Source organism: Aptenodytes patagonicus, chromosome 9 (assembly GCF_965638725.1).
Source record: "Aptenodytes patagonicus chromosome 9, bAptPat1.pri.cur, whole genome shotgun sequence".
NCBI lineage: Eukaryota > Metazoa > Chordata > Aves > Sphenisciformes > Spheniscidae > Aptenodytes > Aptenodytes patagonicus.
In genome coordinates this window covers 11189943-11207421 of record NC_134957.1, presented here as the reverse complement: position 1 = coordinate 11207421, position 17479 = coordinate 11189943, and the positions used below count along the sequence as shown (strand labels likewise).

Genomic DNA, 17479 nt, shown 5'->3' with positions numbered 1-17479 from the left:
GTGGCTGTGGATGTTCTCCTCTCTGCTTCAGTTTGAGCTGCTCAGAGACAACAAGCTGCCAAGCATAAGGGTGCCACCACCCAGCCCCCCTGCAGCTAGCCCATCCCATCTCTGCACATTGCAGCATTCTCCCGTGCAGCTCCTGCAAGAGGTTGCTCCTCAGCCTAACTGCTGTCATCATGGGGACCTCTGAGAGCCAGCTGCTGAGCACGAAAATAGCACAAACAAACTAATAGTTTGCTACATTGCCTCTCTTTTATAATGAGTGCTGAACAAGGGTCCTGGGGTTAGCAGTAGTCCAACAAGCTGATCAGAGCGAGGGCCATAGCGGAAGCAGGGCTGGTGGGCAGATCTGTCTTGTTAGGTCTGCACTGACCACTTCTTCAGCCTTCCTCTTGCTCTTTTATTCTCTCCACTCACTGGGCAACTCTCACTGTTTCCTTCTCATGTTCCATCCAGTTCCAGTGGATGGCCTGAAGAATCAGAAGCTCTTTGATGAACTTCGAATGAATTACATTAAGGAACTTGACCGTATCATCGCTTGCAAGAGGAAGAACCCTACCTCCTGCTCTCGGCGATTTTACCAGCTCACCAAGGTCCTGGACTCGGTGCATCCTGTAAGAGAGGACAGTGAAATGTCTATCTATACACATAAGACATGGTATAAGAAAGAAACTTTTTACAGTGAGAACGATCATTCACTGGAACAACCTCCCCAGGGTCGTGGTAGTCCCATCACTGGAGGTTTTAAAGATGCAATTGGACAGGGCGCTAGATGGCCTCATCCAGGCTCCCTTTCCCAAGGAAGGTTGGACCAGGTGATCTTTCGAGGTCCCTTCCAGCCTGGGCTGTTCGATGATTCTGTGATTCTTTGTGGTTTATTTTTTTAACTCTTGGCACACCTTTGCAGGGACAGTATTGCAGTATGCTCCCAGCTTAAGCGACAGAGAAAAGGCAGCCACTAACTACTGAGGGAGTGAAAGTCATCTGTGTCTGTCATCCCCTGCAATAACCACTCTTGTGCTTGGGTTTATGAGCTTCCTTTTTTAGCAATGAAAAGCTCTTCGTAGACGATACTTTTCCATCGTCAGCCTAGCAGAACAGCTCAAAATCTCAGCACCCCCACTGAATCTTTTCTGATTACAGCAGTGAAAACAAATTCTCTATTTGTGACTTAAAGTTGTACTGGTGAATGTGAGCTAGACCTTTCCTCTTTCCTGGGGCTCAGCTCCATGCCCATACAGTTATATGTCTACAAGCGAAAAGTAATTTTTAATAAGTGAAGTCAGCAGCATCTGCGCACAGTAAGACAAGTTTCTGTAGGAGTAAGAAAGTGCCATTTTTATACATCCCCGTTTTTGTGGGACTCAGTAATGTCTGAGTGTGAAGGGCCATGGCAAAATACGCGACATGCTCCCAGGCTGGCTAGTTCCCTCGCTCATCCCCGGGATGCATACCTGCCAGCTGATAACTGCTAGCAGGGCGGTGATGGCCAGTGAGCAAAGCAGGTCCCTCTGCAGCAAGGTCCAGCCCTGACCTGCTGTGCCTGCTAATGTCTGCTCGGCAGCTTCTCAGAGAATTTGCTGACCAGGGACTTCTCGCTTAACAAACTTTCTTCCTTTCCCAGATTGCCAAGGATCTGCATCAGTTTACATTTGACCTTTTAATTAAGGCACATATGGTGAGCGTGGATTACCCTGAAATGATGGCCGAGATCATCTCTGTGCAGGTTCCCAAGATCCTGTCTGGAAAAGTCAAGCCCATCTACTTCCACGCACAGTGATCTTCCGGAGGGACCTCCCAATTCTGCCACCCCCATTTCAGCCATCTCCTGCCTGTTACTTCTGCACTACTGTACTGCAGTGCCTTGTGGAATCCCCTCTACAGAGGTGGTGTGCCAAGAAGATGGACAGTAACAAACGACTACCTGCTGGGATTCCTGAGATTTCTATTTTTCCTGAGGTACCTCTGAACTGAACTACCTGCCACGGCTTCTGCCTGGATTTGGCTGGCTCGCTGTGCTGGGACAGGGGACTGTGGCATGGTGGCAGCGGCACCATGTCTACACTCTCTCGTTTGTGTGTTTTCCACAGTGACTTTTAGTCACCCAGGGCCATGGGAGATAGGGAGAAATGCCAGCAGTTGTTGGGTTTGGGTTTTTTTTAAAAACAGAACAAGACAAGAAGCAGGTTGAACCTATAAGTTTGGGTGTGGGTTACTTTACTGGCCTCCTTCGGGACTTTTTATTTGCATTATGGTGCTGGGAAGCAGGTGAGTTAAAATATTGCAGTAGAGAAACAGAAGAGCTGGGGAGATGAGATGAATTTGCAGCCTGATGAATTTACAGGACCTGCTTGCTGGGTCAGAAAGCTGCCGTGCAGCCGTTGTGGGGTCTGCTCCAGACAGCACGCCGCTGCCATCTGCGGCCCCGCAGCCCTGCCTGCGCAGCAGCGCGGATGAGCATTAATATTAGTTGATGGAGCATTACGGGGTTGTCAGCAAAAGGGCTGGAGAGGAAGATGACCTTCGGAAATCCCCAAAGATGGCGGATAGCTACTCTTTTCCACCTGGGATGTTTTTCCTACGGCCAGTAAAGCTGGATCTCGGTCTGCCCCGCAGACACCCAGGCACTCAGCAGTCACATTCCCATCCTCGACAGCTGCTGCTCCTCCAACACAGCCGTACCCACCTCCACAAGTGCCTGACGTCCTCAGACCTCACACTCTCCCCTCCTCCCACGGGCACCCGAAGCCCCCTGCCCAGCCCCTCACCAGCTCTGCTCCCGCTGGGTCTCCGCAGACCCTGGGTTTCCAGCTATGCTACTTATTTTCCATTTGTCCCAACTATTCTTGGGGACAGCAGACGAGCATCCCAGGAGCAAAGCAGCGGGGCCGGGATCTGCGGGACCTGCGAGGCCACGGGACCCCTGCTGTTACTCCTGTCCTTTGGGAGGCGGCTGTGGTAACTGGCTGGTGCTGCCATGGCGCTTCAGGGGGTTGTAAGGAAACGCCAAAGAGACCTTCGGCCCTTCCGAGCGGCGCGCTCGGCTCCTGCTAATTGCAGTGGTTGATTGCAGCACAGGGGGATACTGCCCCATGCGCGCCATCCTACGCGCAGCATCCACGCGCGGTGTCCCACGCGCACCGCCTGTCCCCGGCAGCTCCACCTGGCATGGTGGTGGCACAGCCTGCGCCCAGGCTGACGCAGCACGGGCTGCAGCTCCGCCGTGAGGACGGATAAACGCGCCCTGGCTAACGGGGGTACTCGGTCCACAACCAGCAAACAGCAAAGGCTGATTGGTCTGCAGCTGCCGGTGACTCCCAGCAGTCAGGAACACCTGGGAAAAGCAGGTTGTTTTTTCAGGCATAAGTGTTGGCTTGACCCCGTTTCATACCCCAAGTTCAGAAGGAAATGCAGGCCTACCCGACACCCGTATTCAGATTTGTTTATTTAGCGGGCTCTGCTTCCCATCAAGTGGCCAAGCCTGCGTTCCCCACAGTATTTCAGTCCCCCCCTTCCCGCACAACCGTGAGCCCACCAAAACCGCCTGGTCAGACCTGGCCGGGGTGTCGGTGAGTGCGGCACGTACAGGCTTTTGCCAGGGCAATACTTCTCATCAGGGGCTGCGGCGCAGTCTGGCTTTACTGACACAGACATCTACAAGGGGTCCTCATGCCAGCGCAGGCAAGCAGCAAGTCCGTGCCTTGCCGCACGCGGTTCGCTGGCGGGCGGTGGTTTCGCCGCTGTGGCACGGAACGGAGCTTGTGGCGGAGCTGTGCCCACCCAGAGCACTGGTGTGGTCCTCCGGCACAGAGACGCCACAAGCACGAAGCAGACGCTGGAGTCTGGAGAGGTGAACCTGGTCAGACAAGTGCTTCACATCGCGCTGTGTTCCCCCTGCATAATACCAGCTACTTGTGTTTGTCAGATGTCTTTGAAAGTGAAGGGAATGAGGTTTAGGCCAATTGATTGCTGCGCACGTGTTGTGCAGAAAACAGTGCTAATGCTTCTGCTGCTTGGGCCGTTCACGAGCTGAGCATCACCGTCAGCTCTTCAGGCAAATGCCCTCATGGTATTTTGGGTTCTTTGCAAACTCTCAGCAAGAACAAACGCTTAATTTTCCTGATACTTTTCAATCATGCTATGGGATTTTCATTAAGGGAAGGGGTAGGGAAAAAACCCCAAACTATCGAAGGGGAGGATCTCTCTTTACAGTTATTTGTAATGGGCTTTCCTCCCCTGCTAGATATGGCTCTGATCGTGCTCTTCTTCCTGAAATACCTTCATGTAGGTGGGAACAGAAACCATAGATAACCTTCCTGAGTGCCAGCCAACAGGACGGTGTCTCAATAGCTTTTCCTGTTTTAGAGGGCTGCAAGCATTTTAAACGTTGATATGATCTACTAATATGTGCAAATGAACCAGTAAAAAAAATCCTGCTGGTGCATTCCTCTCTTCCTGAACATTTTCTGGCTATTAGCAGAAGAATACAATGAATAACTGGGTTGGTAATGCCCTGCTCTCTGTCATCAACAGGAGGATGTTTATGAGCAATCTGAATAGCTCCTTTGGAGAGCTTTGTATTTTGCACAAGGTCATGTCAGTAAAGTTTTCATTAGTTAATGAGAGTGGGGGTATCCTGCTGGGTACTTTTCTGCTGGGAGATTGGGAAGAAATCAAACTTAATAGGGATTTGCATACACTGATTTGCTGGTGGAAGCATAGTGCAAATGAAAAATGGTTTAGAAGGGGATACTGCCTATGTACCATCTGCCAGATGCATGCAACTCACGTGTACGCTGCCTCTCCAACCGCGTATGCTTTAAGCAGGGAGCAGGAGCTCACGTGGAGTACCCCCCAGCCGACGGGGCAGGGGAGCAGACCGGCTGCCTTTGTCAAGTACCCCAGAGCCCCTCTGCACTCGAGTGGGGCATTGGGGTTATGTTCTTGCATCTCTTCAGCATCAAAGTAAACTTCTGCAACTTTTTATTCAAAGGTTGACTTTTTATGATGTTATTAGAGGGATGGCTGAAGGATGTGGGAACCAGGATCACTAGCACCTGTGTGCGTTTTTTGCTGGGGAGAGTAAACACTATTTCCTTGTTTATTTTCACGGGCTGCTGCAGGAACTGGGGAAAAAAGAGGCTTAAGAAATACCAAAGTCCAGATCCTGCCGTATATCTTCGTACTTTGTGTTTTCTTCTGCGTTTTCTTGTCTACTTTTGCTTTAATAAAGGAAAGAGAATTTCACCATCTTCACAGTCATGTAGAAGGTGTCCCTGAGGCTTCCCTCGGGATGGCTGCGCCCCTGGAGAGGGGACCCCCTTGGCATCGCTGACGCGCACAGCCGGGGAGCAGACCACGTCCAAGTCCCCCTTCGGTTTCACTGGCTCTGCTCTGGTTTATCTAGGATGTGTGGGCTTTTGCGCTGGCTTAACCTGGGTCACGGCTCAGACCATCAGCTCCCGCCGAAGGCAGCAGATGGAAGACAAGGAGCACACACGTTGGCGTCGGCTCAGGAGCAGCATTTTTGCACGCAAGAGTACAATTCCATGAGAGAAAGGGTGTGAGATGAGGTTGCCTTTAGTTAGCATAGGAGGAACTCTTCCTCAACCCTTTGTAATGCCAGCAGTGAGCCAGATGACGCGGTGCAGTGGCATGCCCAGGCAGGCAGCATTCTGGGCCAGCGACTGGAGACCTTTGCCCACCTTCGCCCAGCAGGCTCCTGCCAGCACCGTCTGCAGTCAGCAGGGCGCTTCGCTTAGCAAGAGTAAGAGCTAGGGTAGCGGCTCTCCGCTTGGGGACACTGTGTGAATGTTTCTGGAGAGCCTGGCAGCATCTGAACACTGTTCCCACAGAAGTCAAAAGGCCCTTTGTGCTTGGCTTCAGGAAAAATGGAGTTAAGCCAGAGCAAAGAGCATCGCACACTGTGCACAGCAAGGCAAATACCAGTGAGTCAGCCCTGCGGAGGGAAGGCAGGACACTCGCCGCCTTTACCACCATGTGCTGGTTTCACACTTGTCGCTCTGGCCTGTGCGGTGCTGGTGGGGGTCATTGCCATGGTCCGTGGGGATGCCGAGGCGGTACCCAAGGTGTCACCTGCCTCCCAGGCAGAGGGGCCGGCAGCGCCACTTGGAAGAGCTGGCCTCCCTTGCAGAGTCACCTGCCAACACAGGCTGTCTCTGCAGCTCCCTGCCACGTGCGGCTGTTGCTCCACTTACTGATCTCTCTCCCTAGATGTTTCAATAACATATTTTAAACATACATATATATATATATATTAAAAAAGGCATGCCCCATTTTATATTGCTGAAGATATCTATTTAATGTAATGCTCTAAGAGAGTTTCTTTTCTGATTGCACACTATTGCAACTAAATACTCTTCAGGAGATGAATCAGTATGTGCCAATATTAATGGAAACTTTTAATTTAATAATTTTTTCTGGTTAGGTACCACCCAGTTTTCAAAGGTCCAGCCTTTCATGGCATGAATGGAGCATACACTGGCATAGTCTGGTGCCAGTATCTGCTTCTCCAGCTTTCTTGTAGATGATTCTGGTTAGACAGGGATAGCATTTGCACTTGGGGGACAACGGAGTGTCCTTTATTTCTGCCCTCCTTGACTGCACAAAGTGTCCTTGCACTTTAGGGCAGAATCCTGGAATTACAGAGTCGTAGCTGTTTTCTAACTGTTTCAGAGTAGACTTCTAGAGGCACAGAAATCCTTTCTTGTACCGTAACGACTGGCCGAGTCGTGCTCTGCACCGTCGCGTCCTGGTGCCCGCTATCAAATGTCAGAGCACCTGGAAACTGGCAGCTGTGCGAGATGCCCGTGTGGTGGGGGGACCGGCAGCGGTTACCAGCGCCGCAGGGCTGGGACCGTGTGTGCTGCCTCGGGGCAGCGGGGATGGAAACCCGCTGCCGGCTCTGGGCACGGCCGGGCAGCCCAGCTGCAGACAGGGTGCTCCAGCCTGTTCGTGGGGGGGACGGCGTGGGTCTGGAGGAGAAAGGCGCGGGCTGCAGCCTTCCCGCGCCCACCTGCGCTTGCTCACCTGCTCCCAGGTAGCACAGAGGGACTTTTGCTCATTCCCTTTTAAAATGGCAGGGGAACCTGCACTTGTGATTCGAAAAGTAAATATCTGCACCGCACATAAAACCACAGCAAATTTATAATAAGCTGCTCTCTGTGCCGGGTATTTTGTGTTCTGTGGCAATTTAATGCTGTTTTTATTTGTTAATATGTCTCTGTAATAAAGAGAGTTCTCTATATTGATATATTTTATTTTCTTTGTAATAAGCCAAAAAGCTCATTGCTGGTGCCTTTTTGCCTGGGGAGGACTCCCAGCCCACAGCTATATTCTTGCAAGTAACAAAGCATAATGTCTCTGCAATTGCTCGTTTCACCGTAGCTGAGTAAAGTCATGAAGCAAACACGGCAGGATTACCAAAAGGAAAAGAACAAGTAGCCTACAGAATGGGGAGAAGGACTGTCAGGTACGATAATGTGGTTATTTCCCTAGGCCTGGTTCCAAGGCGAGTGGTTCCAAGGTGAGGGCTGAGCTTTCAGCTTCCTACGTGTGACACGGAAAAAGCCTTTGCCCTGTCTCGGTGGGACTTTGCTGCTGCTTTGCAAACCTTTATCCTCTGCAAGACGTGCAATGTGGTTGAAGCGTGCACACGTCGTTTTGTTATGGTTGCAATTGCATTACGGTTGCAACACTAGTCTTTTTCAGTCACCCTTCAGAAATGGCAGTGTTTTGCCTAAATGAATAGCATCTGAGGCCAAACGCTGCTTCTAGAGAAGGACATATTAGTTGGATTGTTGCCACTGCTCTTTTTTTTTTTTTTAATTGGAACTGTGATCTGGCCCCGAATACATTGAATAAGGAAAACAGAGACCCACAATGCTACGGTGTCATCGAGACTGGCGAGCAGTGGCACCCGCTGCCTCGGCCAGCGAGATGCGGTGGAGGATGCCCAGGAGACGACCGTGGCTCGGAAGTCACCGTACGGGACTGAAGGACATTTATTTTCATAACCAAAAAGAGGAGCCTGTCTGGCATCCAGGATAAAGACAAAACCAATTACACGATGCTAGGGGAAATGAAGATACTCACTTTTTGACAGTTTTAGTCCATGCTTGGGTCCCATGCAAGCACTCAGCCTGTGCTGTGCCACAGGGCAGACCTTCACGCTTGGTGTTCAGCTCTTTTTGTAATCGTAAAACCTGTTGTTGTTCTAAGTACAATAAAGGCAGAATCTCGTTTGTTGGAACACTGCGTGTATTTGGCTTTTGTTTCAGTTATGTGCGTGAAAAATGTTATCCGGTGTGACGAATATCAGCTATTGAAGATGCCAGGAATAAGTGGGTCATTTTTCAGTGGACGAGGCTGTATGTCGGGTTATTCACAGGCTATTTTTCACAGATTTGGCTATTAATCACGTCTGAACTGTTAATTCATTTACACGTCAATTGACTAATCATTTCATATATGCCTCTTGGTCTTTTAAATTGAATTTCATTTGATTAATGTATTTCTCAAAGCAAGAAGCTAATAAAGGCCAGTGTCCTCCTCCTTTTGTTGTTGTTTTCAGTATCTTTATGAGCAGTTGTAAATCCACTCTGCTGGAACTTCGTTATGAAATTGACCTCCGCTCTCCAAGTGATAAAAAAGACTGCTTATCAGCCCGCTTTTTTAATTCAAAGCACAGATGTGAATACTGCACAGGGTCAAGATTTTGTTCACTGTGAGTCAAACCAAAGAGCTTGGGAAAAAAATAATACCTCATCATAGTCCATAAATAGCTGGCAATGTCTAGTGTATAATTGCACAGCAGCAGGACACGTACCAATACCGCGCAAGCTGAAAGTACAAGGTACTTAGCAGTGCAAAAAACCTTGCCCATGTGAGTACTGTCATGTTTAGTCATCTGCAGAGAATCTGGTCCCATCCCTCTACTTGAGTCACAGTTAAAAATGAATGTGTTCTTTTCAAAATTCACCCTTAATCGACATTGAAAAATCCACCGCTGTTCACGGGCTGCAGTGCCATCTCAGATACCTGTCAGGTATCTTTTCGATCCAGTGTCCCCCTCCCAAACTTTTACTTGGCCACCAACGTCCCCCGGGACATTCAGGAGCCGCCTGTCCAATACGTGATGGGGTGACGGACCCCGTCCTTCCCGTGGCTACGCATCCCCTGGTCTTACGCTGGCCTCCGTCCTCTTGATGGGCTCCAGCCTTGTGTGGCTTGCACAACATTTCCCTGTGTGAGAACAGTAAGGAAATTAGTCCGAGTGTCTGCAGAGGATTGGGGCTGGCCAAAAGGGCAAATTCGCTTCAGCTGAAACTAGTTTTGCTCTGTCACGCTCCAGCCATTTCTGCTGCACATTGTGCATCCCTCCACCACGATGTTCACTGTGACCTACAAATTGCATCGAAATTGCTGATACCCCTGACCATTTCTAACAGCGCACGAGCCGTGCAGTCTGGCAGAGCTGGTGACTGCCGCCTTGCCGGCGCGGTGCCGGCACTCGTGCTGAGCTGCCTGCCTGGAGTGCTGCAGAGCAGCCCTTGGAGAAGCCTCAGCTCTCCAGCTGACCGGCACCGAGCTTTCCAAAGAAAGTCCAGTTACCATGAGGAAGAAGGAGGTAATTATGGTGTGCAAGTCCAGGACGGGTTCAGCCAACATCTTCCTTCTTACCTCTTTACTCAGATGCTTGCCAAAAGCCCAGCATGCCTGGGTAAGACACAACCAGTAAATGTCTGGCAAGGACAGTTTCCGATACTAATAACTGTAGAATTGGTCAACTCTCTGCCTTGGCTCTGAATTCAGAGCACAAGGTCTCCAGATAAAGCTGCCAGTGTCACTTTGGTCTGTCTTTCGGGAAGCCCTTGTGATTGCGCTCAGACACACACATACAAACAAGGGCTCCAGGGCTCATTTGCCTCTTAGCCAGGTCACAGAGCTGCCTGTGCCATGCCGCACCGATCACTGCCCCATCGGCTCTGACGGTCGTTCATCATCCCCCAGCCAGAGGAAGAAGACCAGGCATGGGAGACATGGTGGTTGCAGGCATGGAAGGGCTCTAGGGTGGGCGAGCAAAGAGCCTGGTGAACCAGGCCTGACGCTTATGTTGGCAAGGGGTGTCTTGAGGCGACGTGTTTCTACACAGAGAGAAACAGAGGTAGAAGAGACACACCTGTGAAATCTCATGAAGGTGATCATGCAAAAAAAAGACCTTTTTTTTCCCCTCTTCGCTGCTTCTGGCATTGCCCCGTTCCCAGCACCTCAGTTGGGAGGCTGCAAGCTCTCTGCCGCTGGTGCTGGCAGGGCTACCCCATCCCTGCCCCACAGTGTCACCTCTAGCTGAGGCCAGGACACTGTGCCAGCCGAGCAGGGGCTGGGGACCACGAGCAGGGCACTGTCAGGCTCTCCCGGCTGTCCTCAGGGCAGCGGCTGGTGCTCATGCGTCTCCATCTCTGCTGTGACCGCAGGAGAGCAAAGTCCAAGCTGCCAAGCCCGCTGTGCGGGCAGAGCCAGGCCTCGGGCAGCCCAAAGGGACGGGGGATGCGCAGGTCCCTCCAGGCAAAGCCGTGCTCCCCTGACCCGGGCGAGAGCCGCCCCAGCTCTCCATCCCAGCGGAGACGGGGGGCTCAGGGGGCTCAGTGCAGCCCAGCCTCCAGAGGGAAGGGAGAAACGCTCGGGCCAAGTGTTCTGTCCTTGGCAATGGTCTTGCTCTGGAGCAGAAACCCACTTAATAACCACAATAACCGTTCAATTTAGAAAAAGCAACACTTTTCAGCAGGGAGGAGGACTTGCTGGGAGGTCTAAAAGGGCTGCAGAGCCTCACTTCACGCTGCCAGGTACATTTTTCTGTAGGTCTCTGCAGCCCCCTGGCCCTAACCCTCCTGGCCCAGTTAGCAAATAGCCCCTGTTCCAGGGCAGGCTGCCGGGTGCCCTTTCTGGACCTTTGTGGTAACAAATGCAGCGGGACCTTTTCTGAAAGACTCCGTCAGCCGAGCGAGCGGGACTGCTTGGGGACACGGCAGCTCCTCCGATGAAGCAGCGGGGAGCAGCAGGCTGTACTTGGCAGGGGGCCCATCTGCTGCAGGATGGGCTCTAACAGCAGAAACCAAGTGAGGAATCAATCTTGCCTTTTTTGTGTTTTTTTTTTTTAACTGAAAACATCTCATGTCAAGCAGCCCTAAAATGGTTCTGTGCTTTAAAGCAGTTTGCTTGCCTTTGTCCTTAGAACAGCCAGTGGGAAATTTTTAAAACAGAAAAACTGTTCCATTTCCTCAAAACGATAATGAGTTGCTTTAAACCCACATTTCGACAGTGGTTTACCTCCCCAGGGCCCCTGGGAGCGCTGCGCACACTGACACAGCTGCACTGGCAACCATTTCCCTGTATGCCTTCCAGTTGTATCAGGGTTTGGGCTGCACTGACCCTCTAAGGCTCCACCAGAATGAGCCAGTGGAGGGCAACGCTCTGCACGCTGGATTATTTCAGCAGCACAGCCCAAACCCATTCCAACTGCAGGGACCCCCAGCGCAGGTTTGGCCAGCGTCCCTCGTGGGACACCCACCTGCTGTTGAAGCCCCATGTCGGCGGGGGCTTCCCCGCTCGTCCTCCAGCTGCGGTCACAGTCTCCTGTCCCCAGTGGCCCGGGCAGCTCCTCCGTCCCCCTTGCCAAGCCGGGCTCAGCTCTGCGGCTGGACGAGTGCAGGGCGAGCAACGCGGGTGCTGAGCCGTGCCAGCAGGCAAGGCTGCTGCCTGCGCACGCCGCCCGGGCCGCGCACACATCGTGCCTCTGCATCACACTAAGGGTTCAGAATCCGGCCATCGAACTGTCCTGTGACTGATGATATCTTACAGCACTTATTCATCCCAGTCAAAGAACAGAAATAGGACCAGCAACCACCAGGACACTGGCTTTCCGTGGGTCTAAAACAGCCTATGGACTATTTAAACAAAGCAATTGCAGACAATGGCCCGAGACTGCTGTTTATACAAATGCCGTGGTAAAGGACTCCCAGCTGTGAGAAGCTGAGTGGGATGGTGTGCCTGAGGCCACAGGGCCTGGTAATAAGCAAATTAATTCTTTATTATGAAAGTCCTTTAAACTTAGTTTAGTGTCTCCAATCTGTGTAGCATACAAGTTTTTGCGGCTCCCTCTGGGACAGACTAATTAAAACTCGAGACTTCACCTGGAGCCACAGAGAGAGCTTGGCTGCTGCTATCCCACTGACCCCCCCTCCGGTACCTGGGCTGTGTTCAGTGCTGCTGCAGAGCCCCCCGGGGCAGCCCCGGGAGCGCCCGAGGCCCCAGCGAAGGTGGCGATGGGCTCTTGCAGCTCGCTGCTCTTCTCTTGCCCAGCTCAGCAGTTTGCTCAGCCCAGCCTGAATCCCTGTGGGAGCACAACGAAGTGCTTCAAGGTCCAGGTTTTAACAAGAGAGCAGCTTACAGCCGGCACGGGAGTGGGAGTGCAACAATATGCTGTCCATGCCAAGCCTCTGGTACGAGGCTTTTGGGGTGGTTGGGGGTTTTTTTACCACGTGTGAACACACCAGCTTCACACAGAAATCATCTACTGTCAGGAAAAGCGTGGAGATAAATAACGAGGCTGCCAGCATGCACTGCCAGCATGCACTGCTGAGCTGGGGCAAAGTCGTCCGGTTCACCCATGTAGCCGTCTCTCTGATGAGGAGACGCGAGACCTGGCCAGTCCAGCTGCAGCAGCCCCCAGGCTGGCTGTTCTGGGGGGGACACCCAGGCTCCGGCCCCCGGCCCCCCTTTTGTACCTGCCCTTTCTGCGGGGCAGCTCCTGACCGCCCCTGCAGCTCACCCCATCCCTGCCCGGGGAGCAGCAGGGAAGGCGGCAGGGGCTGCTTGCACGTGACGTTACCCCTCAGGAGATCCCGTCTGTAGCACAAGTACGCGATGTACCGGGCGAGGAGCATCTGGTGCGGAGAAGGCGTTGCTTCTTCACCGGAGGGATGCTAGAGCCGCCAGAAACTTGGTTGTTTGATGACAGGGGTTGCCTGTTTCTCGCTACTGTTGAAGTTCGTTTTTGGCACACTTGGCACCTCCTGCGTTCCTCCTGACTTGAGCAAACAGTGCTGTGCACAGCTGGGAGAGGTGCCGGGAGCTCTGCAGCAGCAGCCGCAGCGGGGTCACGCCGACTCCTGTGCTCTTGAAATGAGGAATGCCAGCCAGCTCTGGGGTTTGCTCCTTACCCAAAATTGCTGCCGCCTCCCACCACCGCCAGTGGGTAGATGCCAAGGACGGGGTGAGCAGGGCCCTGCGTGCCCCGCATCCCGTCCCCGCCAGAGCAGAGCGACCACAGGGGCACGGCGCGGCGGCACGGTGCTGGGATGAGCCCTCAGGGCCGAGGCACCAGGGAGGGACCAGGGTGTGCAGGACGTGGAGCAAAGGATGCCAGAGTCGCGAGGGGACAGAGGTCCTGGGGGGGCAACGTGCTGGGGGGGTGAAGTGGTGTATTTCTCTAAGCCTCCATGGGAATGGCAACGTTTTATGTATGATTTCAAGAATCTTCAGAACTTCTGCCTTTTAGGAGCTCTCACAGACTCTGATAGAGGCTGTGAAAGCACTTCTTCCATACGCTTCTGAAAATATAAGGAAAATAAACAACATCGCAGCTTTTACTGGTTCAAAGCATCTCCTGATTTTTTAAGCCAATTGCTGGATTTTTTTTAGTGGCCCGACTCTTGATTTATGGATGTATAGGCCGAGTAATGCTCCTGACAGTTGCCAAGAAAACGTCCGGTGTAGAAAGCTGGTCCTAAATCAGAGCATTCAGCTGGTTAATTGTGCAGCGAGCTGGGCCAGAGAGAATTATGGAGCTTAAAACTAAGACTCTGATCTTGCAAGAACTGCGTGGGTGGATTCCTGTGCCTTTATGGGTCTCTGTGCAGCACATAAATTTAAGATGTCAGTGCTCCACTAAGTACATTTCAATTCTAAATTTATCATATAGATGTGTCTACTGAAGTGTGCCTTTAACCTCTCCAAATTCTTCCTCTGGGAAGTCCTCACTGAGGCCCAGTCTCAAGCTTTGAAACTTCTTGTTTTGATATCTTTTCTCTGTATAAAAACCTACAAGGTTTTACTTATTCTAGAAAATATTTTTCTTGCTCAGATGAAATCAAAACATTTTCCTTAAGAAAGCAAACCATGCACCTGTGGGTTGGGACACCAGAATTGTTGGGATAGTGCCTCGGTGCTTGTTCCATCTATAATCATTTACTACAAGGGTTAATAGAAAAAGAAAACAGTTTCTTTCCCTGAAACACGGTTGTTTTGAAGGCCTCCATCCCTGGAAAAATTACAGCCCCAAAAGGAAACTTCAGAGAAACAAGGAGCCAGGAAAAAAGGAAAAAAAACCCAAACCCCTCAAGCTGCTGCTTCAGCTTGTGCTGCCTGGGCACCGAGACCCTGTGTCCATCCCAGGCAGGGGACACTCCCAGGCACAGGAGCGGGGTGGGACGTGCCCCTCGGCAGGTGCCCGGCGGGGGACGCCACGCGTGGGGCTGCGCCTGCTGCCAGCCCCCCCAAGGGGTGGCCGCCGCTCCGCAATGCTGCTGTTTGTTTGTTTTTTCCAGCTTTAACAAGGATCTTTTGTTAGCTCTGGGTTTGAAGCATTTTATGCTTAACCAACAAGCCTGGAGCCCGAGTGGCTGCGGATGAATTATGCCAGGAGATTTTCTGCTGGCCCCACGGTACCCGCAGTGGCAGCTGCGGCTGCGACGGACCCTTTGGGCGCAGGTCGGTACCGCAGCCGCAGCGAGACCTGGAAAAGAGACTCATCTGGTGATGGGAGGGCAGATGGGGGCCGCTCCCAAGCTCACCCACCCGCGCACGCTTTATCCGGCTTTTCCCTGCATCCCGCACCGCTCCCAGCACACGACCCCGGCCCTGCTCTTCATCTCCTGCTCCTGGCTGCAGCAGCACCCTGCAACTGCAGTCCTGGTAAGCAGATCCCATCTCACTATCACCATTTCCCGCCCAAAATTATTGCTGACAAACCTTCACCCTGTCCTTCAGTACCCTGAAGGTACTGCAATAACAGCCCCAAATGATCCCAGCATAAAAATCAGGAGGAGGTTTCTAATCATGAAAGAAATGAGATTTTGCAGTCTGTATTCTTGCTCGGGGGGGTTAATCAAAACCTAGCTGTGGTTAAGATGGGATTTGGTTAGTTTATAAAAGGACACACACGTGGTCATGCCCTTGCCTGTGCCGGTGGCAGACAGGACCCATGGGGCCATGGAGCATCTCCAGGTGATGTCCCAGGGCCAGCCGGAGCTGCCTGCCGGGTCCTGCCCTCCCCAGCCCCTCTCCTCCCCCCCCGTGCCAGGGGGTGCACCCCACAGCCGAGCCGATGGCCCCTGGCTTGAGCACCCACCTACATGCTGAGCCCTCCTAATTACGGATTTGAACCGAGCCCTCGCGAGGGAGCGATGTCGCCGTCTGAGCCCTGTGAACACTCACGTTATAATGAGCTGCACATCAGGCTGGAGGAGCTGAGGAAGAGTTCTCTGCCAGGCTCCCTGGCCTGTCGTGCTCTGTAGTAATTTGATCGGGACTGTGGGCTCTCGCCAGCTTACGTTATTAGTCTTTCCGGCTGAAGAGATGGGGAAAAACAAAAAAGGAGCAAAGGAAGCATTTCACGTTACGTGCAGTGAGCCTTATGCATGAACCGTGCGATTCAGCTAGTGCTCCCCCACCGCTAACAGCAGAGCACAGCTATGAAGAAATCAGCTTTTCACTCGGTGCTCCCTGTCAGAAGAATGATTTTCTTCTTCGGTAAAAGAAGAAAGGCCAAGACTGTCAAATGCACAGAGCTCCAATAAATCCTGCTGTGGGGAAGGTGCTTGGGGGACTCCTTTTCCATTCCTGCCCTTGTCAGTGGACAGTGCAGGGGCTTAAAGGGCACCGGCGATTCCCAGGGCTGGAAGAAAGATGCAGTGGTTTAGGGGGATGGAGGGGCCGGGCACCCCATGTCCAGCTGCCCCTCGGGGGAGCCGTGGAGCGCTGCGTGCCACTGCTGGGGACCGCTCCTGCTGCTGTAAGCGGGGTCTCAGGCCCCACGCCGCAGTGCTGAACGGGGAACGGAAAGGCAGGACCGTGCTCGGCAGGGACGGTGCCCAGCTGGGCGCTTGCTCTGGGGCCCGGAGCCAGCGCATGGCACAGACCTGCTCCGAGCCTGCAAAGCCGGAGCTGGGGACAACGGGGGAGATGGTCTCTCAGGGAGACCTCCTGGACAACCAGGACACAAATACTCTGATGATAACGGTCGGCTGTGAAGCCATGGGGCGTGCCTGCAAAGCTCAGCACCCTTGAACTAGGGCTGGGATGGTACAAAATAATTACAGAAAGGATACTCAGAAGAATACAGCAATTAGCGGCCTGAAAAAGGGTGTAGGTGAGAACACTCCCCGTCATTCAGCTGAAGACCCTCACAGACACTAGAGCCGAATTCATTCATCTTAAACTGCTGGAGCGGTTCCAGTCTCGCACGCCATTCCTGGTCTTCTTTCCACCACTAAAATATTACCTAATGGGTCTCCTCAAAAGGCTGATGCACTCTACCCAAAAAGTAGCTACGCATCAGGGGTGGCTGCAGATTTATTCATGGTAAGCTTATGCAATCCTGCGTGCATTTATTTCAAAGGCTGCCCGGAGTCAGTGCCAGTGTCCTAGCAATAAAGGCACAAAAATCAAGGGTGCAGGAGCGTTAGAGGAAGCTCAGGCAGGGCAGCAGCCTGAGACAGGGGTCTCAGGAAACCAGCCCCTGGCCAGGTGACCCCCCCGCTGCCCGCTGACATTCCCACAGCCACTTGGCAGTGCCCCCAGCCCTTTTATTTGGGCAGGGTGAAGCAGCAGAAAGGAAGCAGCACGCTGAATAAAATTCAAAGACAGAGTTTGGAGGAAGGAAAGCTCCAAAGGCTGCTGCTGTTTCCTGGCAGGGACAAGGGGCTGGGGGGGGCACAGTGCCCCCTCCCCGCGGCTGGCTGGTGCTCAGCACCCGCATGCAGAGCTGAGCAATGTGGGGACCCGGCAAAGAGCCGCCCAGGGTTACGCCCAGAGCCCTGCGTGTGCTGCTGTGAGCGATGGCCAAAGGGACTGAAGGGATTCAGCTACAGGGGGCGAGCTCCTTGGTCGTGCATGTGCCTGAGGACAAACACCAGCGAGCGGCGCGAGCCAGAGCACCTCAGCTTCCCGCGGGCTGCATCCGTGAGATTGCTTCCTTGGTGCTCGAGGGGCTCTTCCGCCCCTGCGCATCCCTTTCAACGCTGACTCTTCTCGCGACGCTGGGACTAGAGATCAAGAAGCTCCTGCTTGCTGCTCTTTTCCAGCCCTGTTGTTAGGTAAAAAAAAAAAAAAAAAAAAAAAATCCCTCGACAAAGAACTGAGTGGTGTATTTAGGAAATCTTGTGGAAAGAGGCCG

At 52.7% G+C, this 17479-nt stretch overlaps 1 protein-coding gene across 1 annotated transcript in view; it reads left to right on the top strand.

Moving 5' to 3' along the window:
- The window catches only part of AR (androgen receptor), a 66969-nt gene extending 58391 nt beyond the window's left edge, over positions 1–8578 (top strand). The window contains exons 7-8 of the mRNA XM_076347114.1: positions 460–617; positions 1628–8578. Coding sequence (XP_076203229.1) covers positions 460–617; positions 1628–1783 — 314 coding nt within the window. The 3' untranslated portion in view covers positions 1784–8578. The remainder of the gene's footprint in view (positions 1–459; positions 618–1627) is intronic.
- Positions 8579–17479: the final 8901 nt, after the last annotated feature.